Raw genomic sequence first — 26,584 nt, 5'->3', positions numbered from 1 at the left:
TAGCCAATTTGTTTTACTCCGGCGTGGATTGAAGATTGCACACAGCAACATAGAGGGGAAAATCACTTTCAGAAAAGCTGCTAAGACATAAGACCTCCAACATTTTCACTGCATGGGAGACTAAGCTACCTTAAAAGCCTGCAGGGCAAAAAACCTCTTCCTTCTTCTGCTCCAGTCTTTTCCCCCAAACTCTTTTTTTTGGTTTTTTTTTGCTCCAGACCCTGAAATAGTGGGAGAAATATGTGAAAAAGGTGTTCACTTCCGGCAGAAAGCGTGAAAATCTGCACTTAGGGGTATTTTTGTGCGCTGAATTAAAAAATTGACGGATCCAAGCACTTTTCTCAAATTCACTTTTCTCTAATTCACTTACCATACAGGGAAAAAAGACCCCCCAAAAATCTTCTTTAAGTAGCATGTGAGGGGTCTATCTAGGGGGTTTTCATGATTCTGAATCCATTCCAAGCATTTGTTTTGCACAAAAAAATATTCCTTGGGCTAGAAATGGACCCCACAAAACTATGGTTTAGTGATGAGTCATCACTTTTCACAGTTTTGTTGTGGCCATTTCTCGGAAAGGAATGTTTTTAGTGCAAAACAAATGCTTGCAATGGATTCAGAATCCCGAAAAACACCTAGTTTGACCCCTCACATGCTACTTATAGAAGATATTTTGGGGGGGTCTTTTTTCCCTGTATGGTAAGTGAATGAGAGCCACCAGATCCCATGGGAAAAGTGCTTGGGACCGTCAATTTTTGAATTCAGCGCACAAAAATACCCCTAGGTGCAAATTTTCACGCTTTCTGCCGGAAGTGAACACATTAGCCTATTTTTGTTACATATTTCTCCCACTGAAAGAGAAATGTGGTGTTTCCTTCCCTCCCAAACTTAAAATACATTATGAATTGGAACCTATAGGCTGCAATGCCAGCCTGACAGCGTGTCGCAGGTTCGATTCCCGTTCCCATCAACCTTTTCAGCATGTCATTCCATATCTTTCTCTACCCATTTCCTGTCAATCTACTGTAATGTATCAATAAAGAAAAAGCGGAAAAAGCCTTCATTATGAATTAACCACTTGAGCCCTGAAAATATCTCTGCAATATGCCTACAAGGCAATAACTGTGTACAATACAGTTATTTTAATCATTATTATTTATTTACTTATTTCAGATTTGTCTCCTTTTTGAGCGGTGGTAGACCGCTCCTATACGTGGCTGTGCGTGTGTCTGTAGCCTTTTTCCTCAGCGTTTTGCCATAGCAAAATGTGTGTGCGTAGCATCATGTTTGTCTAGTGATGTCATATGTCGTATGTCTGTAGCCTTTTTCCTCAGCCTTTTGCCATAGCAAAACGTGTGTGTGTGTGTAGCATAGCCTGTACATCCTAGACTCAAATCCTGGTCTGAAGACGTCGTTATGCAAGCACGACCACCGCTCACTTCACATTGGGTGTGATTTTTTAAATAATAATAATTGAAACATAAAAAAGACATGGATATCGCGACCCATAAAAAAAAAACGGGACTGCGATCCAAACATGGTTTCCGACCCCATTGTTTGGGAAACACCGCTCTGCCCTCTGGAACGCCCCCCCCCCCGCGTCTTTTATCAAACGGATATCAAAACACATCCAGATATAAATACAGGCCAGGGTTCAGGTCACACAATATATTGCTCAAACAAAGTCCAGGTTTCGTCAGCTCAAAGCTCAGCCCCTCGGAGCACACATCAAGTCATCTCTCCCCTTTCTTTTCTTTCCTTGGCTTTTTTCACTAATTAGGTTATTAACAGCTTGTAGAGACGCCGGCGCTGTTCCTGTTGTTTCACACGTCTTGTGCAATCCCCATCGTGCCCTTACAGCGCCGCGGCGCTTAGACTGGTTAGTCAGACTCCCACAGACAAAAGAAAGACGGAGATTTGCACAGAAAGATAATTACGGTAGTAATATAATACCGTAGGTGTGAATCTGGGGGGGGGGGGGGGGGGGGAGAGAGTGACAGAAAACGAAGGGGGAAAAGGTGAGACAAAGTGTCCTCTATCGTATCGAGAATCTTTCCACGCAACATATTTCATATGTATGGGGAATGAATGACCCCACACATAATGAAATATATTGGGTGGAGAGATATGGAAGGCCCTACCGAAGAAGGCCTTAAAGGAGTGTGGTTCCCTATAGCATCCTTTAGAATCGCCCTGAAAAACCACTTACAGGCGGCAGCCATTCGCAACTGGCAATAACAAACCTAGCCCAGCCTCCCCTGACCCCTCTTTGTATTTACCTACTGTATATATTTTTTTGCACTGTTTATTTTATTTGTATTTACTTTTTTTTAATATCTACTGCATAGTACTGTTCTATCCGTCTGTCATTCAATGTTATATGAGATACTTCAATGGCTTTCCTAGGATCTCCTTTTAGTTGACCTTGTACCAGTGAACTGTACCTTTTCCTATGCAAACTTCTAATAAAGTCTTCAATCAATCAATGGGCTCTCTTATGCCTTAACTTAAAGGCCTGATCATACTGTCTCCGACCACCAAACTTTTCGTCGGAGAGTTCTGACTTTCCGACGTGCAGCTTTCCGAACTCTAATTCGGGGTAATGCTTTTCAGAAGATGCGAGTGATGTCATTTGGTAGTTGAACCGGACCTTTCCGACTAAACGTTCGGTGGTCCGAGACAGTGTGGACAGGCCTTCAAGTTTTTCATTTCAACCTTTATTTAGTTCTCGGTAACACACTGAGGGATGGTGCCCTCTTTTTCAGGAGTGCCGAGATTACAACAAATCTCAACAAATTTACAAAACATAGTTATACGAAAATACAACAACAATATGCAAGGGAAATGAGAATACATAATATGTAAATAACACGTTAAGGCATAAGAGCTGGTACTTAAGACAATCAAAATATAGCCCTATAAATTGTCTCTTCACTAAGAGAACAAAGGTTACAACATAACCGAACGTTATCAGGAAGTACAGTACATGTACTAAATGTAGGGGGTGCGACAGTAAATCGAACTACTGTAAATCAATAACTGATAATGTAATTAAAAGAAATCTATTAATAATCAATCCCTATTTTGGTCATTAAAGGCAAAAAAAGAAACTAAAGCACCATTGATTATGACAACAGTACACAAACTGGCTTCTCTAAAAGCAGGATAAAACACCATAAGAATACAGCACAACAACTTTAATTTCAGACAGGGTCCTTACAGTATTGCTATAGAAAAATGGCTACGAATAGAATAATAGAACAAGAAGAAAATAATCCACAAGTTATACTCTAGTGCAGGGGTTTTCAAAGTGGGTGAGGGTGACGGGGCACCCTGGGGTGCCGCGACGGCAGTCCAGGGGTGCCGCGAGATCATTTGATAATATTTGGAATTCATTTGGACAAGGAAATATTTAATATCATTTTAAACTTGAAGTACAAAGTTATTTTCAGTCAGTTCTAACCAAAATGACTATTATCTCAACGTTTTCCTCTTTACATAATCACAAAAATATTGTCACTGTCGGGCAGAAACCTCTGTCGCACAAAACTAGTGAAAACAGCCGATCTACAAGCACACATCGCGAGGCGTTGTGTGCTTGTAGATCTGCTGTTTTCACTAGTTTAGTACATTTTATAGATGATAAATACAAAACGAACCGTTTTGGACATACAAGGTTTCCACCCGACAACGACGATATGCTATAAATATAAGGTGCTGGGAGTGAACATTAATCCGTGCCTCGGATTAAAAAAATATTTATGGGGTGACCTGAGACAAAAAGGTTTGGGAACCCCTGCTCTAGTGCTGGTGTGTATTAATATTCAAGAATAAACATATCTGTATGCAGTATTTATGAGTATATATATTCATGCAGCCGTAGCTGTGCATAACATTGACGATCACATCTCAGCGCAGTCTGAATCTCTGTGTATTTTTGTCTTGGGGGTTTTTACGAGGCAGAGAGCTTGCAGTCGTCTTGCAGCTTGTTCTCTCATTAGACCCTCAGACCAGGTAGAGGCGGCGAGACGCTTACCTTTGAACTGCGCTTGTTAAAATGCCAGACGGAACGTCAATTAACCCATCCAGAACGGGGGTACACATTATAATGTATCGTTATTTTATGCTTTAACTATTGAAAAATAGCAGATATACAAGCTCACAGCGCGGCACCGAGTGCCGCGCTGCGAGCTTGTAGATCTGCTATTTTTGAAAAATCGTGACAATTAGAATTTTGACCCGATTCTATAAGTGTCTTTTGAATCCTTCGAAGATTTTTTTAAAAACCTGTGTTTCTATATGTCAGCAATCTGTCTGGCCAGCCATCGTCAAAGAAAAGGTCCTTTTCTTTTTTTTTCCTTTTTTTACTTAGCTGGAGCTCAGTTAGTCTGTTCTTGAGAGACTACTATGTCAGCGGTTCTAAAACCTTTTCATGTGAAGGACCCCCAAAATGATATTTATTTGGCCACGGACCCCCATCTCAAAATATATCGTTCCAGGGACCACCCAGAAGCAAAATTTGTGTTACAAACATTCGCTTTGAAAATACATATATTCAAAGATTTGCACACATTTTCACGACTTTTTCAAAAATAGCAGATCTACCAGCTCACAGCGCGGCACTCGGTGCCGCGCTGTGAGCTTGTATATCTGCTTTTTTTCACTGGTTAAAGCATTCAATAATTCTAGGCCTAGATGGGTTAATATCTCCCAAAAGGCAGAGGTTAACGGCGCGGTTAGCCACCTTTGGAGCGAGTTTCATTAGGACGCTGTGTCTCTAATTAGCTGCCACTCATCGTCAGACGCACGCCGTCTTTAAGTCCGAGTCCGTAAAGAGATACCCGCGGGGTCCCGTAGAGCATCACAGGCTGCCCGTCATGCTCTACGGGACCTGCAGATATCTCTTTATGGCAGTGTCGACTAAAACTGTGACGATGTTCGCCGACTATTTATTTTTCCACATATGAAAAAAAAACTAAGCTATGGTGACTAAAACAGAGACTAAATATATTGTCACTTTCATGAAAACAAGACACAAATGTGGAGAAGAGATCCAGTAGAACTAAAAGACAAGTCATCACATGTTTGGTTGCGCTGGGATGTTGCACCCTGAAAATATCAGATCCACAAGCCCACATGCAACCAAGAGTAAAAACAGCCATTCCGAAAAGACCCGCTCAACCGTTCACGGCGTTCAGTTGCAAATGCAACTTTATTTATTGACTGAAGAGAGACGGTTCACCGTTCCTCTTTCCTCCTTGTGAGCTGTAGAGAGGGCCCTCCCCCTTAGAAACAGGCAGCTCTCCTGATTGGACTAAACAGCGTGAGGAGGGCGGGACTGTGATGGGAGTGAGTGACCGAAGACCGACTGACAGGCTGGGAACGAGACAGAAAGAGCAGATGTCGTTCATTCTCAGTCTGAACCAAATGCTGAGACCGACTTGTGAACAGAATACAACATACAAACTCTCGCTCCTTGACTGAGACCAGGGACGTGCTGGGCCCCTGATTCAGCCCGGGAAAAAGAGTTGCAGAGGCCCTCATTGCACGCTATGGAGAGCGATCTCTCTCTATAGCGCTGCTGCTACTCAAAGATTTGCCATTTCAGATCATGACAAGTGACAAGCCAGTGGGCCAATTACATGAGTTATATTTCGTTGTTGTCTAGTGGAAACCTTGTACGTATAAAACAGTTTGTTTTGTATTTATCATTTTAAAAAGGATTTAAACTAGTGAAAACAGCCGATCTACAAGCACACAACGCCTCGCACCGCGAGGCGTTGTGTGCTTGTAGATCTGCTGTTTTCATAGATCTGCTGTTTTCATCATACAACGGCCTTGTATGATGAAGCAGGGCTTTGCTTTGCGAAAAAACGTACAAATTTGAAACTTGGAGATACAAGGTTTCTGCCCGACAGTGACGATTCACTTTGTTGGCCGCCCAGCCCCCAAAATGGAACAAAGGCCAACATTTTATTGTTATTTCTTTCCTAATGGCCGGCTTGGACCAGCCAGGAATGAACCGGCCGTTCAGGAGTTGTCCCGCTCTTCCCAATGGCCAGCACGTCCCTGGCTGAGACTCTGATGACATGTCACACAACGAGCTTTATGTATGCATCCGGTCAGTGGAGTTCCTGTGTTAATTCATATTGTTGATATTCAGCACTCCTGTGGCGTAAAGTAACTTAAGTACATTTGAGTTATTTGTACTGTATTTGAGTAATACCAATTTTCAATACTTGCTTCTACTCCACTACACCTTGGATCAAAATATTGTAGTTTTAAGCCTCGATCAGAGTCGGCTCCGCGGTGGAAGGCTGTCCACCGCGGTGTAGTCTTTTTGAGTCATGAAACTACAACGTTACGTCATTCCTCGCGGTGAAGAGCTTTCTACCGGGAGTCCCGACACATCTCTCTGACAGATAGGCTCTACACCCTGTTCACTGATTGGTCGATCTAGACCAGTCAGTCACGGTGAATAGGACTCCACCGTGATGGACTATGATGGCCTTCACTTATTTTCTGACTTGAGGTGGAAAGCTTTCCACCTCAAATTTGCGGTGGATAGCTCTTCACCGCAGACTCTGATCGAGGCTTTACTCCACTACATGTATTTCAAAACGTAGTTACTTTGTAGATTTTGATTATTATTATTATTACAAAACATACATTATAGACACATTGGCCATTTGAAAAACGATGTACAAGATCTGCTATTTTCAAAAGATAATGAACGAACGAACGAACGAACGAACGAACGATGATCCGGTTCACGCAAATGAACAATAGTTCCCACCACTAATTTCAGATGACTAAAATATGACCAAGCAAAAAGGATTTTCATTCAAAAGACTAAGACTAAAACTAAATAAAAAACATGCTGTCGAAATCAACACTATACTGCGATGCTACGACTTGGACGGACATGGTCTGTGCAGGCACACAGACACATGCCCAACAGTCTGAGACATGGTCTGTCAGACTCACTGCGCATCTGGCGGACCATGTCTCAGATGGTGTGAGTATCTGTGTCTGTGTGTCTGCAAGCAGTGGTGGAAGAAGTCAGGGACATGCTGGGCCCCTGATTCAGCCCGGGAAAAAGAGTTGGAGAGGCCCTCATTGCGCACTAATAGAGAGAGATCTCTCTCTATAGCGCTGCTGCTACTCAAAGATTTGTGACGAAGTGACAAGCCAGGGGGCCAGTGAGTTAAATGGTGTCGTTGTCGGGTGGAAACCTTGTATGTCCAAAAGCGTTTGTTTTGTATTTATCATTTTAAAAATGATTTAAACTAGTGAAAACAGCCGATCTACAAGCACACAACGCCTGGCACCGCGAGGCGTTGTGTGCTTGTAGATCTGCTGTTTTCACTACTTTTGTGCAACGGCCTTATATGATGAAGCAGGGCTTTGCTTTGTGAAAAAAAGGAAAAATTTGAAACTTGGAGATACGAGTTTTCTGCCCGATAGTGACGATTTACTTTGTTGGCCACCCAGCCCCCAAAATGGAACGAAGGCCGACATTTTATTTATTTATTTATTCCTAATGGCCGGCCTGGACCGTTCGGGAGTTGTCCCGCTTTTCCCAATGGCCAGCACGTCCCTGAGTATCTGTGTCTGTGTGTCTGCAAGCAGTGCTGGAAGAAGTACTCTCTGTAACTTTTCTGCTCTACGCCCGGGTTTGAACCCGAGTCTCCTGGGGGGAAATGCTGAACTCTTCACCACTGAGCCAATAGAGCCTGTCTGCTTTGCTCAAGGGGAGAAATGGATTATTTACCTTCAGGTCAGAATGTGTGTCAAACCAGAAACAAGGTCGTGCCAAAGGTGGTGTCTAAACCAAGACACAGGATCCAAATGTCTCAGTCGAAGTAGCAGGAAGACCAAATACAACAACGTTATATTGTTGCGACCGTAAGGTCGCAGTTTAGTATCAAAACCTCCACCGGCCGTCCGTCCCTGAGTCACACGTCACACATCACACCTTTGCCCTGCTCATATCTCCGCATCAGTATGACATCACACTGCTGACATCAGTATGACATCACACCGTACACAAATGACCCCTATATAAGACCGGCATTGTCTGTCGTACATTTCGGTCAATTCCAGTGGGGATGCCATTGAAAAGTTAATTGCGACCGTCAGGGAGCAGTTTACTATGAAAACCTCCACCGGCCGTCCGTCCGTCGGTCGGTCGGTCGGTCGGTCACACGTCACACGTCACACTTTTGCCCTGCTCATATCTCCGCATCAGTATATAGGGCTTGTTTGTTTATTGTACCAGTAAGACTCCCTAATCGGGAGATAAGCGACCGTTGGTCGCTTATCTCCACAAATAGGCCAAAAGTTTGTTTTACCAATTATTACACTCTATGTGAACATTTACATCAACAAATCCCAAGTACTATGCAGAACGACCCATTTCAAGTTTTTAATGTACAACAATATTTAGAAAATAGGTCTACAAGCTGACAGTCCTCGTCCCTTATATTCCCATAGGTTATATGGAGATCTCAGTGTTTGTCAGTCCTTGTTCATTTATGCCCATATATGGACATCTCTATATCTACTGTAACAGTCCTTGTCCCTTTATGCCCATATATGGAGATCTCTTAACTGTAAGTCCTTGTCCCTTTTATGCCCATATATGGATATTCCTGATGTCATCAGTATATGAACATATATGGGCTTTCTGATATGCCCATATATGGAGATCTCTTAACTGTAAGCCCTTGTCCCTTTTATGCCCATATATGGATATCCCTGATGTCATCCGTATATGCCCATATATGGGCTTTCTAATATGCCCATATATGGAGATCTCTGTATCTCCATATATGGGTATAAAAGGATACTTCAGGTCTGACATCAGGTTTGTTTATATTGGGTTGCTAGGTTTGACATCACAAACTCTATGGGCCATCTGACCTAGAAATCTATATTTGGGCATAGATGACTCATCGTGACCTCATCACACGTCGACCGCACGTGTGACGTGCGGTCGACCGCACGTGTGACCGACGGACGGCCGGTGGAGGTTTTCATACCAGTAAGACTCCCTAATCGGGAGGTCGCTTATCTCCACAAATAGGCCAAAAGTTTGTTTTACCAATTATTACACTCTATGTGAACATTTACATCAACAAATCCCAAGTACTATGCAGAACGACCCATTTCAAGTTTTTAATGTACAACAATATTTAGAAAATAGGTCTACAAGCTGACAGTCCTCGTCCCTTATATTCCCATAGGTTATATGGAGATCTCAGTGTTTGTCAGTCCTTGTTCATTTATGCCCATATATGGACATCTCTATATCTACTGTAACAGTCCTTGTCCCTTTATGCCCATATATGGAGATCTCTTAACTGTAAGTCCTTGTCCCTTTTATGCCCATACATGGATATTCCTGATGTCATCAGTATATGAACATATATGGGCTTTCTGATATGCCCATATATGGAGATCTCTTAACTGTAAGCCCTTGTCCCTTTTATGCCCATATATGGATATCCCTGATGTCATCCGTATATGCCCATATATGGGCTTTCTAATATGCCCATATATGGAGATCTCTGTATCTCCATATATGGGTATAAAAGGATACTTCAGGTCTGACATCAGGTTTGTTTATATTGGGTTGCTAGGTTTGACATCACAAACTCTATGGGCCATCTGACCTAGAAATCTATATTTGGGCATAGATGACTCATCGTGACCTCATCACACGTCGACCGCACGTGTGACGTGCGGTCGACCGCACGTGTGACCGACGGACGGCCGGTGGAGGTTTTCATACTAAACTGCGACCTTACGGTCGCAATGACATCACGCCACATCATCAGCTGTGGACTCTGTGATGTCATCGTATCGCATCAGTATATAGGGCTTGTTTGTTTATTGTATGACATCACGCCACATCATCAGCTGTGGACTCTGTGATGTCATCGTATCTCCATATATGGCCATCTCCGTATATGGAGATATAAGTCGTCCATGCCCAAGTATGGGCTGGTGAGGTCAGACTTTGTGTGATGCATAGGTTATCTCCATATATGGAGATTCAACATTCCAGGCAATGCTCTCTTCCCTGGTGAGAATTGCCCCTTTATATAGGGCTTGTTTGTGTATTGTATGACATCACGCCACATCTGATCACGCAACTGATGTCAGACCTGAAGTATCCTTTTATACCCATATATGGAGATACAGAGATCTCCATATATGGGCATATTAGAAAGCCCATATATGGGCATATACGGATGACATCAGGGATATCCATATATGGGCATAAAAGGGACAAGGGCTTACAGTTAAGAGATCTCCATATATGGGCATATCAGAAAGCCCATATATGTTCATATACTGATGACATCAGGAATATCCATCTATGGGCATAAAGGGACAAGGACTGTTACAGTAGATATAGAGATGTCCATATATGGGCATACATGAACAAGGACTGACAAACACTGAGATCTCCATATAACCTATGGGAATATAAGGGACGAGGACAATGCGTAGCATTGTGAGCTTGTAGATCTATTTTCTAAATATTGTTGTACATTAAAAACTTGAAATGGGTCGTTCTGCATAGTACTTGGGATTTGTTGATGTAAATGTTCACATAGAGTGTAATAATTGGTAAAACAAACTTTTGGCCTATTTGTGGAGATAAGCGACCAACGGTCGCTTATCTCCCGATTAGGGAGTCTTACTGGTAGTAATATACTCTTCCATACCGATTGGACAAAATAACAGTTGTATTCAAGTTTTTTAAGCTACATTATACAGATTTTAAACGAAGGTAGCAATACTACAATATTGACGGGTTTCTGGTCCACGTTACACTGATAAGAACTAGACGCGTGCGCAGGTCGGTACCAAATGAAACCAGCGCTCCCCAAAAAAAACAGGTTTGGGGATTGGACGGAATTGATTACATGATACAGTCACCTGTGCATTTAGTCTCAATGTTTGTAAACAAGAAACCCGTCCATAAAAACAATGTGTTAGAAGTAAAAGTTCTGCATCTACAAAGATCTAGATCGTCTAGATCGTTTTCAAATAACATCTGGTTTAATTGGTTAATGTATGTTTAGTAATAATAATCCAAATCTAAAAGTAACTAGTAACTTAACGTTTCAAATAATTGTAGTGGAGTAAAAAGTACAATATAATAAGTCCAACAACATGTTCTTATGATGGCTAGACATTGGGATGTGACAGGTTTTTAAGCGGTCCCAGCCACTTCTACATCTGACTTTTTCTACAGCTAAGTTCCTGAAAGGTCTGGTTCCACCTTGCAGTGGAAAGGGGGCTTTTGTCTGTCTGTCTGTCTGTCTGTCTGTCTGTCTGTCTGTCTGTCTGTCTGTCTGTCTGTCTGTCTGTCTGAGTATGGCATCCATGGCAATAACAGCTGCAACTGATTGCAACACAAAGCTGCAGCTAATTACTCTCATTTAAGCGAGAGGGAGAGAGAGACAGAGACAGACAGCAGCCACTTGCTTCATCTTTAATTAGCAGTATTCGCAAAACACCTGGGTGTGCGGCGCCGCTTTCTTCAACACTGGGTGTGACATTTGTCAGTTGAAAAATCATTTCATGTGAATGACGAAGAAGCCTCTAGGCTATAAATTTAGCTATGACATTTATTTTAAGTGCTTATTTAAATTCCTCCTCAAGGAATTGCAAAATACCTCTCTTTCTCTCTCTGTCTCTCACTCTCTCTAACTCTCTCGCTGTCTCTCACTTGCTCTCACGCCTCTCTCTCTCTCTCTCGTGAACTGTACACAAAGGGTAAGAGCTCCCAGACATGTCCAGGGCGACCTAGAGTTTACCTTGAATACAAACAGGCCTCTCTCTCTCTCTCTCTCTCTCTCTCTCTCTCTCTCTCTCTCTCTCTCCACCAAGGCTGCGATACTGTACAGTACTTTCATTTCCTTCTCCTGTCCTTTGGGATGGCGGAGAGACGAGAAGCAGATAACGGAATTTACGGGAATCAATGTGACTAGAAAAACAAACTAATCAAACGCTTGTTGGACCGTTCAAAACAATTCTCGGAGAGAGGACAGGCTTCGCAATCGTTGTGTGATTATTATACGCGCGCACACACACACACACACACACACACACACACACACACACACACACACACACACACACACACACACACACACAAATAATGCCACATATTGAAATAACATCTGATACACCGTACAGCCCACTGATATCATTGGGTTTTTATCAATTTATAGTTCTTGACATCATTGGTATGGTATTTTTCTTTCTAACGCCGCTTGCAGATGGAAAAGTTATGACGAATAAAGCAATCTTGATCTTGTTCTGGCTGCTACACATTGTGTGACTGGTTTGGTCTTTTCTTATCACCGTCCCATTGTGCTGTAAATAATAAATAATAATACATTGTCAAAGATCTACGGAGGAGAGCGATGCTGTTCAAGCTCACATCTGAGTGTACTTTTTAACCTATTTAGGCCCAGAATTATTGAATGCTTTAACCAGTGAAAAATAGCAGATATACAAGCTCACAGCGCGGCACCGAGTGCCGCGCTGCGAGCTTGTAGATCTGCTATTTTTGAAAAAGTCGTGAAAATGGGTGCAAACCTTTGAATAGTATTTTCAAAGCAAACGCTTGTAACTATGCAGCATCTAACTAATTTTGCTTCTGGGTGGTCCCTGGAACTAAATATTTTGAGATGGGGGTCCGTGGCCAAATACTAATCATTTTGGGGGTCCTTGACATGAAAAAGTTGGAGAACCACTGACATAGTAGTCTCTCAAGAACAGACTAACTGAGCTCCAGTTAAGCGAAAAGGACCTTTTCTTTGACGATGGCTAAGCCAGATTGCTGACATAGAAACATAGGTTTTACAAAACACCATAGAAGGATTCTAAAGACACTTATAGAATCGAGTCAAAATTTAAATTTTCACGATTTCTTAAAAATAGCAGACCTACAAGCTCGCAGCGCGGCACTCGGAGCCGCGCTGTGAGCTTGTAGATCTGCTATTTTTCAATAGTTAAAGCATAAAATAATGATACACAATAATGTGTACCCATTCTAAATGGCTTAATTTTAAAAGGCACTGAAGGAAACAGAGCTACACAAGTCGCAACACACGGGAACATCTCCGTGGGATAATATGAGGATTATAAAGCCACGGCAACAACGCCTTGTACCAATTTTCACCTCTAATGCTTCTACATTAGAGATTGTTGTTGTCTTTTTTCCCACCACTTACTTAAACATTCCGATTAGAATAGATAAACCGAGGGTTGTAAAGAGAATGAATGGCAAGTGACTAAAGTAGTGTGTGCCATGTTTTGAGACATATTGACTAGAGCCCGACCGATACCATTTTTTTCGTCCGATACCGATATCCGATGTTGGAGAGTGCTACAGCACCGATACCGATATTGATACCGATGTTTTGTAAAAAAATATATATATATTATGTTTTTTTTACAAAACATTAAAGAAAAGATGTCCACCAGACATTATATGGCCTTAGTATATATGGTTCTGTTTTCACATAGGTCTACACACCTTCCTTCACCCCAAAATGAAAAATCAGAGTTATACAGCACGTGGTGAGTGAATGACACACGAGAGGCCGCAACTCCACTATAGTGTTGGCTTGCGTCTTGGACTATTATACTGCACTCTGCTGGATAATTCTGGTATTGCCCACAAATAGGCCTATATAACTCAGGGGTTCATGCTGTCTCCACAGACACGCTACAGACAATTAATATCGGATATCGGTGGAATAATTCACCGATGTCCGATACCCCTCCGATTGCTCCAAAACGACCGATATATCGAATTGACCGATGTATCGGTCGGGCTCTATTGACACAGTCGTGCACACAACGACGTGTGAAATAACAATGCTGTTACATACTGTTGTTACGCAGGGACGTGCAGAGAATGTTAGGGACATTTCTAAAAGGGCACGTTTGGTGAAATACATCGAAAATAGCAGACCTCCAAGCTGCGAGCGTTGTGAGCTTGGAGGTCGGCTATTTTCGATGCTTGATGCCACACTGAAGTAAGAATAATCAAGTCAATACTGGAGATGTGACGTAACGGCATGGATTTCTACACAACGAATGCAATTCTTTCAACATAAGCTGCTGCATTCAAGTTCAGGAGAGTTTAGATAAGGTAAATTCTCTTGAATGCTGCTTTCAGGTATGGCATGGAAAGAGGGCATTATTTGCATTTCTTTCACCAAAGTAAAAACTGCATTCTGGAAAGGGCAGTTTTTACAGACGGATAAAAGGGCAGGGGCTCAAGTCCCCTTTGATGTCTATGTGTGCACGTGCCTGTTGTTACGGTATGGTTTGTACAGTTTATACTGTAGAATGACGTGTCATTGCTCTCAGTTGGAAACCTTGTACAGTTCAAAACGTTCTTTTGAGGAAATAACCATGTATTTCAGTGCATGTAGTTATTTACCCTTGATAAGGGCATATTGATTGATTGATTGATTGATTGATTGAAGAATTTATTAGAAGTTTGCAATAGAAAAAAGTACAGTTTCATGACAGTACAAATCACTGGTACAAGGTCAACTAAAAGGAGATCCTAGAAAGCCGAGGCTTATTTCCACAGGAACCACACTTTAAGTATCTCATATAACATTGAAAGACAGACGGATAGAACATAGTACTTTATCTAGGATAATATCAGTTTCAAAAACATAATATCAAATACAAAGGCAGAAAAAAAAGAAAAGGGGGGGAGCATGATGGGGGCTTAGTCTATTTACAAGTCACGGGTAGCAGCTGTCTGAAGGTGACTTTTCATACCAATTTTGAAGGAGGCTAGGGATTTGCTCTCCTTTAAGGCTTGTGGAAGGGCCTTCCACATGTTGATGGTATAGCAGGAGAACGAGTTAGAGCCTTGTTTAGTGTTAAATCTACGTTGATGATGATTAGTGGAGCTATACATCAGGCAGGCAAGACTACGAGAATCAGTAGTTTTCAACAAGTGCTCCGAGGACCGAGGTACCACTAGTGGTCCTTGAGGGGGTTCCAGGTGGTCCCCAGCTAAATAGAGAGTTCGTAACTAAATGGACCCTTATACTGTAGATCTTTAACTCTTGAGAGTGTAAAATGAAACCAAATGGACCCACTCTCAATCTGTCTACACCAGGGGTCTTCAACGTTTTCAGACCAAGGACTCCTTAGTTGAAGGAGAGATTCTATGTGTATAGTTTCATCGTTTGACAGCACAATCATCAGTGTATTTTGGATTCGTGTCAATTTGTGTTTTTTAACCACTTGAACCGTCAATACTTAATAAACTTGACCTTTCACTCTGTACTTAGTCTGCTCTTTTTCCCCTGCACACTAAACGCCTTTGCCTAAAATAGCCGAACTACAAGCTCACAAGGCCTCGCAGCGCGAGGCCTTGTGAGCTTGTGGAGCTGCTATTTTTGTCTAAAGTTCTCAGTAAAAAAAAGTTTCTATCACAAAAAGATTTGGAGGACCCCCTGTAGAAACTCTGAGGACCCCTTAGGGGTCCCGGACCCCCTGTTGAAGGCCCATGGTCTATCTACACAATTAGAGAATGCAGAAGAATTGCTATTTTGCTCAACGTTTTGCCTGTTATCTCTCCTATGGCACCACATCAATGCTGCTTGGAATTGTGGACAAAATCTTAGATAGATAGATAGATAGATAGATAGAGAGAGAGAGAGAGAGAGAGAGAGAGAGAGAGAGAGAGAGAGAGAGAGAGAGAGAGAGAGAGAGAGAGAGAGAGAGAGAGATAGATAGATAGATAGATAGATAGATAGATAGATAGATAGATAGATAGATAGATAGATAGAGAGAGAGAGAGAGAGAGAGATTTTCCCCCTTGGGATAATAAAGGTATCTAGAGTATAATAATGACTGATCACACACACTGACTTTTCATTTAGACCACCAGGATATAGTTTGTAATACATGATAATAGATTATATTGTGTTATAACCACTATTATAATCTATTATAGTGTATTTTAATTATCATAGTAATTGCAGATTGGTTCTAGTTGACTGGGGCCAGACAAAGAACGGTTCAGAAGACCCCTTATGATGAGCAACAACATGAGTCCGTGTACCCGGCCCGGAGGGTTACCGGGGCTCCGCCCTGGAGCCAGGCCCGGGGTTGGGGCCCGTGGGCGAGCGCCTGGTGGCCGGGCCTTAGCCCATGGGGTCCGGCCGGGCCCAGCCCGAACCGACTACATGGGCACATCCCCCAGTGGACCCACCACCCGCAGGAGGAGCCAGAGGGGTCCGGTGTTAAACGGATCGGGTGGACCAAGGCGGGGGCCTTGGCGGTCCGATCCCCAGTTACGGAAACTGGCTTTAGGAACGTGGAATGTCACCTCTCTGGCGGGGAAGGAGCTGGAGCTGGTGGAAGAGGTTGAGCGTTTCCGGCTAGATATAGTCGGCCTCACCTCGACACATAGCTCCGGCTCCGGAACCCAAGTCCTTGAGAGTGGTTGGACCCTCTCCTTTGCTGGAGTTGCTCCGGGTGAGAGGCGGAGGGCTGGGGTGGGCTTTCTTATAGCCCCTAGGCTCTCTGCCTGTACGTTGGGGTTTACCCCAGTGGACGAAAGGGTTGCTTCCCTGCGCCTTCGGGTTGGGGAACGGGTCCTGACTGTTGTTTGCGCGTATGCGCCAAACGGCAGTACAGAGTACCCACCCTTTTTGGAGTCCTTGGGACGGGTACTTGATAGTGCCCCGACTGGGGACTCCATTGTCCTACTGGGGGATTTCAACGCTCACGTGGGCAACGACAGCGTGACCTGGAGGGGCGTGATTGGGAGGAACGGCCTGCCCGATCTGAACCCGAGTGGTGTTCAGTTATTGGACTTCTGTGCTAGTCGCAGTTTGTCCATAACTAACACCTTGTTCAAACATAAGGCTGTCCACTTGTGCACGTGGCACCAGGACAGCCGAGGCCGGAAGTCAATGATCGACTTTGTAGTCGTATCATCTGACCTACGGCCGTATGTTCTGGACACTCGGGTGAAGAGAGGAGCAGAGCTGTCAACTGATCACCACCTGGTGGTGAGCTGGATCAGATGGCAGGGGAGGACGCCGCGCAGACCTGGCAGACCCAAACGAGTAGTGAGGGTCTGCTGGGAACGCCTGGTGGAAGAACCTGTCCGGACGGTCTTCAACTCACACCTCCGGCAGAGCTTCGACCGCGTCCAGGGGGTGGAGGGGGACATTGAGGCCGAGTGGGCCGTGTTCCGCTCCGCTATTGCTGAGGCGGCTGTCGCGAGCTGTGGCCGCAAGGTTGCCGGTGCCAGTCGTGGCGGCAATCCCCGAACCCGCTGGTGGACACCAGCGGTAAGGGATGCTGTCAGGCTGAAAAAGGAGGCCTACAGGGCGTGGCTGTCGTGTGGGTCTCTAGATTCAGCTGATTGGTACCGACGGGCCAAGCGGTGTGCAGCCGCGGCAGTCGCAAAAGCAAAAACTCGGGCGTGGGAGGAGTTCGGTGAGGCCATGGAGGAAGACTATCGAACGGCTCCGAAAAGGTTCTGGAGTACCATCCGGCGCCTCAGGGGGGGGAGGCGGCAACTTGCCCACACTGTGTACAGTGGGGGCGGGGAGCTGCTGACCTCAACTGAGGAGATAGTCGGGCGGTGGAAGGAATACTTTGAGGAGCTCCTCAATCCCACCAGCACGCATTCTGTGGAGGAAACAGAGCCGAGGGGCTTGGGGCTGGGTTGTCCAATCTCCGGGGTGGAAGTTTCAGAGGTGCTGAAGCAGCTCCGCGGAGGCGGAGCCCCGGGGGTGGATGAGATCCGCCCTGGGTATCTCAAGGCTCTGGATGTTGTAGGGCTGTCTTGGTTGACACGTCTCTGCAACATTGCGTGGACATCGGGGGCAGTGCCTTTGGAGTGGCAAACCGGGGTGGTGGTACCCATCTTTAAGAAGGGGGACCAGAGGGTGTGTTCCAACTACAGGGGGATCACACTCCTCAGCCTCCCCGGTAAGGTCTTCGCGAAGGTACTGGAGAGGAGGGTCCGGTCGATAGTTGAACCTCGGATCGAGGAGGAGCAATGTGGTTTTCGTCCTGGCCGTGGAACCATGGACCATCTCTTTACCCTCTCTGGGGTGCTAGAGGGGGCATGGGAGTTTGCCCAACCAGTCCACATGTGTTTTGTGGATTTGGAAAAGGCTTACGACCGTGTCCCCCGAGGTATCCTGTGGGGGGTGCTCCAGGAGTATGGGGTTGATGGCGCGTTGCTAAGGGCCATTCAATCCCTGTACCGAAGGAGTGTGAGTCTGGTCCGTGTAGCCGGCAGTAAGTCGGACCTGTTTCCGGTGGGAGTTGGACTCCGCCAAGGCTGCCCTTTGTCACCGGTTCTGTTCATAATTTTTATGGACAGAATTTCTAGGCGCAGCCGGGGGGCGGAGGGTGTCGAGTTCGGTGGCGGGAGGATCTCATCCCTGCTTTTTGCGGATGATGTGATCCTCTTTGCTGCTTCGAGCAACGACCTCCAGCTCTCCCTGGGGCGGTTCGCCGCCGAGTGTGAAGCGGCCGGGATGAGGATCAGCACCTCCAAGTCCGAGGCTATGGTTCTCAGCCGGAAAAGGGTGGAGTGCCCACTCCAGGTCGGGGAGGTGGCCCTGCTTCAAGTGGAGGAGTTCAAGTACCTCGGGATCTTGTTCACGAGTGATGGAAGGAGGGAGCGGGAGATTGACAGGCGGATCGGGGCAGCGTCCGCAGTAATGCGGACGCTGCACCGGTCCGTTGTGGTGAAAAGAGAGCTGAGCCGCAAGGCAAAGCTCTCGATTTACCGGTCAGTCTACGTCCCAATCCTCACCTATGGTCATGAGCTTTGGGTAATGACCGAAAGAATGAGGTCGCGAGTACAAGCGGCCGAAATGAGTTTCCTCCGCAGGGTGTCTGGGCTAAGCCTTAGAGATAGGGTGAGGAACTCAGACATCCGGGAGGGACTCGGAGTAGAGCCGCTGCTCCTACACGTCGAGAGGAGCCAGTTGAGGTGGGTCGGGCATCTGGTTAGGATGCCTCCCGGACGCTTCCCTGGGGAAGTGTTTCGGGCACGTCCAACCGGGAGGAGACCTCGGGGTCGACCCAGAACACGCTGGAGAGATTATATCTCTCAGCTGGCCTGGGAACGCCTCGGGATCCCCCCGGAGGAGCTGGTGGAAGTGGCTGGGGAGAGGACTGTCTGGGCTTCCCTGCTGAGGATACTGCCCCCGCGACCCGGACCCTGACCGGAAAAGCGGAAGAAGACGAGTACGAGTACGAGTACATTAATACTTTATAATCTATCTATAAATGCGAGAAGTCTCTGCGTGTCTGTCTGTCTGTCTGTGTGTCTGTCTGTAATCCGCGTATCTCGAGAACCGTTCGTCCCACCAGCTTCAGATTCGGCACGCGCGTTCCCCGCCGCGGCACGGAGTGCAGTGCCGGGTCTCGACCCGACCCGACGCGCGGTTTTCCCGAATGGGCACGAAACGTTCGGAATCTCCTTATGCGGGGTTGATTGTTGACATCAGGCTGTTCCGGAGGAAATCGGCGAAAGCTCTGACTCATTGTGACATCACTTCATAAAAGGCTCTGACATCACGTACGCCACATGAGTCAACAAAAAATCTCTGTGAGTGTGTATGTATGTATGTAATCCGCGTATCTCGAGAACCGTTCGTCCCACGGGCACGCGCGTTCTCCATATATGGGCATAAAATGAATGCCCCCATATATGGGCATAAAATGGATTGCAGACAGACAGATACAGATATCTCCATATTGGACATAAATGGACAGAGGCAAACAGATGGTCAAAGATCTCCATATATGGGCATAAAATGGACGCAGACAGACAGATACAGATATCTCCATATATGGACATAAATGGACACAGGCAAACAGATGTTCAAAACGGGTCCTATGACAACAGGTATAATGAGGTTTGCATTAAAGGGGGAACCGGCACTGTGTCTGCAACACAGTTGGAGGCACAGACAGATACTCCATATATGGGCATAAAATGGACGCAGATAGACAGATATCTCCATATATGGGCATAAAATGGACCCAACAGATGGTCAAAGATCTCCATATATGGGCATAAAATGGACGCAGACAGACAGATACAGATATCTCCATATATGGGCATAAATGGACACAGGCAAACAGATGTTCAAAACGGGTCCTATGACAACAGGTATAATGAGGTTTGCATTAAAGGGGGAACCGGCACTGTGTCTGCAACACAGTTGGAGGCACAGACAGATACTCCATATATGGGCATAAAATGGACGCAGATAGACAGATATCTCCATATATGGGCATAAAATGGACCCAGAACTATAACTGCAGTGATCTCCATATATGGACATAAAATGGACGCAGACAGACAGACAGACAGACAGACAGACAGATACAGATATCTCCATATATGGGCATACATGGACACAGGCAAACAGATGTTCAAAACGGGTCCTATGACAACAGGTATAATGAGGTTTGCATTAAAGGGGGAACCGGCACTGTGTCTGCAACACAGTTGGAGGCACAGACAGATACTCCATATATGGGCATAAAATGGACGCAGATAGACAGATATCTCCATATATGGGCATAAAATGGACCCAGAACTATAACTGCAGTGATCTCCATATATGGACATAAAATGGACGCCGACAGACAGACAGACAGATACAGATATCTCCATATATGGGCATAAATGGACACAGGCAGACAGATGGTCAAAACGGGTCCTATGACCAGGTAAAAAACAGGTATCCGAAGGGCGGCCCAGCTTCTAGTGTATTATAATCACAGTTATAATCCATTACAGTGCATTATAATTAGGATAGTTGTAATACACATTTATATTGTATTATAAACACAGTTAAAAGGGTCAATTTGTTTCTTACCGATAGGGGTACTTTTTTGTAATGGAAAATGTAGATATTTTTATGTGGTGCAGTGTGGTGTGGTGTAGTGTGGTGTGGTGCTAAAGCTGCAGTCGAAAAGGGGCTTTTGTGACTCCATAGGGAACAAAAACATATCCATGAATGCAAGTCTCCATTGGGTGAATAATTAATAGAAATACGTTATTTTGTGGGTGAGCTATCCCTCTAAATGGTGGTATACTGTATACAGTAGCCATGTGTAAAAGAAAATCCTATAATTTCCTAAAACAATTATCAGATGACCTGTACATAAAAATAATTATATGTACACTTCCTACGTCCTTTAAATATTCTATAAAATACATAAATAAAATCATATTACTAACAATCCACGACAAAGAGATAAAACAAAAATCACACTTGGTAAAAAGCATCAAAACAAGGCGATCATCTTGTGGAGAGAGAGAGAGAGAGAGAGACTCACCCCAACTCCGTCGTCCTTAACTGGAGCTCAGTTAGTCTGTTCTTGAGAGACAACTATGTCAGTGGTTCTCAAACCTTTTCATGTGAAGGACCCCCCAAATTATATTTATTTGGCCACGGACCCCCATCTCAAAATATTTAGTTCCAGGGACCCCCCCCCCCCCCCCCCCCCCGAACGTTTGAGTTACAAACGTTCGCTTCGAAAATACATACATTCAAAGATTTGCACCCATTTTCACGGCTTTTTCAAAAATAGCAGATCTACAAGCTCGCAGCGCGGCACTCGGTGCCGCGCTGTGAGCTTGTATATCTGCTATTTTTCACTGGTTAAAGCATTCAATAATTCTAGGTTTTAAAAAAAAAGGAATATGGAGATGAGAGCTTTCTGCCTAGACAGCATCCATATGACAGTAAACGGGGCGAAACAGAACCGAGAGAGACTCACCCCGACTCCGTCGTCCTGGCGGTGTTGCTTCCAGGCCCGGCCCGTATCGCTGTAGAGCAGCAGGAAGCTGCTGACCCAGTCCCAGCTGTCGTAGCGCCCCTGTGTGGCCACGGCCGTCACCTCCACCCTGTCCCCGAGGTCCAGCTGCAGCCAGGGCTGGGTGTCTGTGACCAGCGGCGACCAGCCGCCCGCTCCTAGGGAGAGAGAGAGAGAGAGAGAGAGAGAGAGAGGGAGAGAGAGAGAGAGAGAGAGAGAGGGAGAGAGAGAGAGAGAGGGAGAGAGAGAGAGAGAGAGAGAGCAGTGGTGTCAGTTCAGAAAAGCTAAGGTATGGCAACATGACTAGTCTCGCGTAGCCAGACAACTATTCCACAATCTCCGATTTTTTTTCCCCCCCTGTTTGTACGGTTTCTTGGGCTGGGATATGGCAGACAGGAACGGTTGTTCAAGTGCAGCTATGTTAGTAAACGTGCCACAATTAACAATAATGCATTGCACCTGTGCAGCTGACCTGCGGAACCTGGGAATATACCATCTTGTCAAGATGGGGAGAATACAAGCGTGGAGATTATAATTATAATACCTTGTTAAAGTGACCATTTTGTTAAATTTTGCATTTGTAGTTATTAACAACATAACAACCAGCACAAATAGACAAAGAGACATTCATGGATTTATATTTAAAAGTAACTTTTATTTTCCCCCCTGGACCCAGGGTATGGCAGCAGCATACCCCTGCCATACCCAATTGGCACCCCTGAGAGAGAGAGAGAGAGAGAGAGAGAGACAGACAGAAAGAGAAATAGATAAGAGAGAAAGAGATCCTTTTTAGCATTCAGTCGATGAGCAGTGTATTGTTGTGGTTTGTGGGGGGGGGGGGGGGCAGTGCACTGGGAACAGTCTGTGATATTCTGCTCTTGTTTTTATGGAGAAAAGAAATGCACTGGCTGAGCTGAAGGAGAAGGGTGTGTGTCTGCGTGCGTGCGTGCGTGCGTGCGTGCATGCGTGCGTGCATGCGTGCGTGCATGCGTGCGTGCATGCGTGCGTGCGTGGTGGTGGTATGGCTAGGGGAGAAGGGGGTATTGTTGTTTGTGGAATGTCTAACCATCGTGAAGAACACTCCCCCCCCCCCCCCCAAAAAAAAAAATACTAAAACTAAAGAAAAACTGAAACAAACAAACAACCTAGAGCAACAAAACAAAACAGTGTCTGTCTGTCATATTTCATATATCCCCACGGCTGTACGCATAACACAGCTCCTCAACAGCAGACAAGGGGTTGCACCATGCTCAATGAGAGAGACTGATAACAGTAGGATGGATAACTAAAGTGTAAACAATGTTGTCAGTAATGCCCTCGTCACTATCCACACGTGCACACGCACACACACACACACACACACACACACACGCACAGTCGCTACCACCCAGCTTGCTATCAAGAAGCAGAAGCAGGTCAGCTTGGGCAGAACGTTGCATTACTCAGTCAGCGGTGGACCGCGGGGAGAGAGACAACACCGCGGGGGGAGAGATGAGTTCTGAATATCAAACCTTAGACTAGAGTCTAGACTAGAGCCCACCACCTAAAAGCCCATATCTAAAAGCTTGCCGCGCGGCACTCGGTGCCGCACTGTGAGCTTGTAGATCTACTATTTTTCAATAGTTAAAGCACAAAATAATGCATAATAATAACGCGTTCATGGGGGGCCCGCAGTGAATCCTTGTACCCAGGGCCCAGAATGTGGTGCGACACCCCTGTACAAGCGTTATGTTGCGGAGGTTCGGCCGCGGCTAAAAATAACCAGAGGTCATTTAGAGGTCATTTAGGATGACCGTTTTCTTCTCCTCCGCTCCCCTCATGTTAAACTAATGTTTACCTTTTCCCCATCATCATCATCACATCATCATCATCATCATCATCATTATCACATCACATCACATCATCATCATCATCATCTTTTCGTGTTCAGGCATGTCTGTTAGGGCTATAGGCTCGGGCCATTGAAAATAGGAGATCCACAAACTCAAAACACGTCGCATTCCCTCCGTATTGTGAGCTTGTAGATCGGCTATTTTCACACGGCATCATTGTACAACAAGTTTTTTAATACATGGCTTAAGTGGATAATCAGACTATAAATCTAACAAAAAATTGGTTAGAAGTTTCATTTGTCAATGTAATGATATAAGAAAAAAACAATAGCTCTGTACCTGCCTATCAAATATTGAAATAGTCTGCATGAGCCAGATGAAGTCAGTTAGAGGTTCTGAATGTTGGTTTTAGAAATATATTCGGTTAATTGCCCTGCCCTAATGCCCATGGGAATTAGGGCTTTTAATTGTGTTTTTATTACATTTTTTAGGCTAATATTATCATGCTTTTAAGTAACGATGGCATTATGGAGGACTCTTGTCTGCAGGGGTCATCACCATGCAGGCTTGTGGTGGGTTTGCGACGGACATACAACAATGGCTCCATTTGGTTCCATGTGTACACTCTCAGAGTTAGGGGCTCCTTGCAAATAAAACACTTTAGAACAACTGTGCTGCTAGTGGACTAATAATGTGCCCGAGTGTCGTAAATCTGTGTCATACATATTCTGAAGGAAAACCTGGAGACTTGACATTCAGTAAAAATAAGAACATTATAATGGTGTGTAAAAAAGGAAAGTCTCAAATTTGCCAAGGACGGGACTGGGAGGACACGTCTTCGCTACGGACACTGGCAGGGGCGTCACAGGGGTATAAAGTGGGACTGAGTTACCAGGGCCCAAGGTGGAGGGGCCCTAGTAACTTTAGCTACTGAAAAATAGCAGATCTACAAGCTCACAGCGCGGCACCGAGTGCCGCGCTGCGAGCTTGTAGATCTGCTATTTTTGAAAAGTCGTGAAAATGTGTGCAAATCTTTGAATAAGTATTTTTTTAAGTGAACATTGGTAACTCAAATCTTGCTTCCGGGGGGGGGGGGGGGGTCCCTGGAACTAAATATTTTGAGAGGGGGGTCCGTGGCCGAATTCATATCATTTTGGGGGTCCTTCACATGAAAAAGTTTGAGCATCACTGACATGGAAACATGGGTTTCTTGCACACATTTTCACAATTTTTTTCAAAAATAGCAGATCTACAAGCTCGCAGCGCGGCACTCGGTGCCACGCTGTGAGCTTGTATATCTGCTATTTTTCAATAGTTAACATTCATGGGGGGGCCCGCAGTGAATCCTTGTACCCAGGGCCCAGAATTTGGTGTGACGTCCCTGGACACTAGGACATACTGATGACCCCTGTACTGCCGTACGCTATACTTACCATCTCTCCTGTTGAGCTTGGCGTAATAAGGAGCGTTACGCACGGAGGACTGAGAGGAGCTCTGGAATGAGGCTTGGGGCAGTGCAGGTACAAGAGGACCATTGCAGTTATCTGGAAAAGAAAGAAAGAAAGAAAGCATGACTGTCTGACTCCATCAAACTTTGATTACCTTTATGCCTTTTCATAAAACCACATACAAACAACTTACACAATACAAGCTCCTTTATCAAACCTGTGTAGATTGTAGATTTGTAGAAAATAGACAGACAGACAGACAGACAGACAGACAGACAGACAGACAGACAGACAGACAGACAGACAGACAGACAGACAGACAGACGGTGGTGTAAAGTAACTAAGTACATTTACGTAAGTACTGTTCTTTTAGTATTTCCCGTTTTCTGTACTTTTACTTCTACTCCACTACATCTCAGAGGCAAATATTGTACTTTTACTCCACTATAATTATTTTAAAACTTTAGTTACTAGTTACTTAGCAGATATAAATTACAATATTATAAAACATAATTAAACACTTTAGCCATATTTATACCGCGAATATTTGAAAATAGCCGATTTACAAGCTCACAACGTGTCGCAACGCAACACGTTGTGAGCTTGTAGATCGGCTATTTTCAAACATTTTGTACTTTTACTTTTGGTAGCCTACTTTATAAGTACATTTTGATGCCAAAACTTTCATACTTTTACTCAAGTACATTTTGGATTCTGGACTTTCACTTGTAATGGAGTATTTCTACATTGCAGCACTGATACTTTCACTCAAGTAAAATATTTGAGTACTTTTTCCCACCACTGCAGACAGATTAGAGTGCCGTTGAGATCGCTCGTATTACACTTATTTGGGGTAAGTCATTACGGTTGCATTAACCCATTTAGGCCTAGGGTTATTGAATGCTTTATCCAGTGAAAAGTAGCAGATATACAACGCTCACAGCGTGGCACCGTGTGCCGCGCTGCGAGCTTGTAGATCTGCTATTTTTGAAAAAGTCGCGAAAATGTGTGCAAATCTTTGAATATATGTATTTTCAAAGCGAACGTTTGTAACTCAAATTTTGCTTCTGGGTGGTCCCTGGAACTAGATATTTTGAGATGGGGGTCCGTGGCCAAATACATATCATTTTGGGGGTCCTTCACATGAAACAGTTTGAGCACCACTGACATAGTAGTCTCTCAAGAACAGACTAACTGAGCTCCAGTTAAGTGAAAAGGACCTTTTCTTTGACGATGGCTGGCCAGATTGCTGACATAGAAACATAGGGTTTTTTCAAAAAGTCTTAGAAGGATTCAAAAGACACTTATAGAATCGGGTCAAAATTCTAATTTTCACGATTTTTTTAAAATAGCAGATCTACAAGCTCGCAGCGCGGCACTCGGTGCCGCGCTGTGAGCTTGTATATCTGCTATTTTTCAATAGTT

General features: G+C 44.7%; 1 protein-coding gene across 1 annotated transcript in view; it reads right to left on the bottom strand.

The window, feature by feature from the left end:
- The window catches only part of LOC308307677 (contactin-associated protein-like 5), a gene marked incomplete at both ends in the record, with an annotated part of 201,373 nt that overhangs the window by 146,243 nt on the left and 28,546 nt on the right, over positions 1–26,584 (bottom strand). Inside the window, 2 exons of the mRNA XM_080752943.1 lie at positions 21,844–22,037; positions 25,145–25,255. Coding sequence (XP_080609069.1) covers positions 21,844–22,037; positions 25,145–25,255 — 305 coding nt within the window. The remainder of the gene's footprint in view (positions 1–21,843; positions 22,038–25,144; positions 25,256–26,584) is intronic.

This window comes from Nannobrachium achirus (assembly GCF_963921795.1).
Source record: "Nannobrachium achirus genome assembly, chromosome: 22".
In the NCBI taxonomy this organism is placed as follows: Eukaryota; Metazoa; Chordata; class Actinopteri; order Myctophiformes; family Myctophidae; genus Nannobrachium; species Nannobrachium achirus.
Note: the sequence above shows the minus strand (reverse complement) of the source record. Positions and strands in the feature narration are given on the sequence as shown.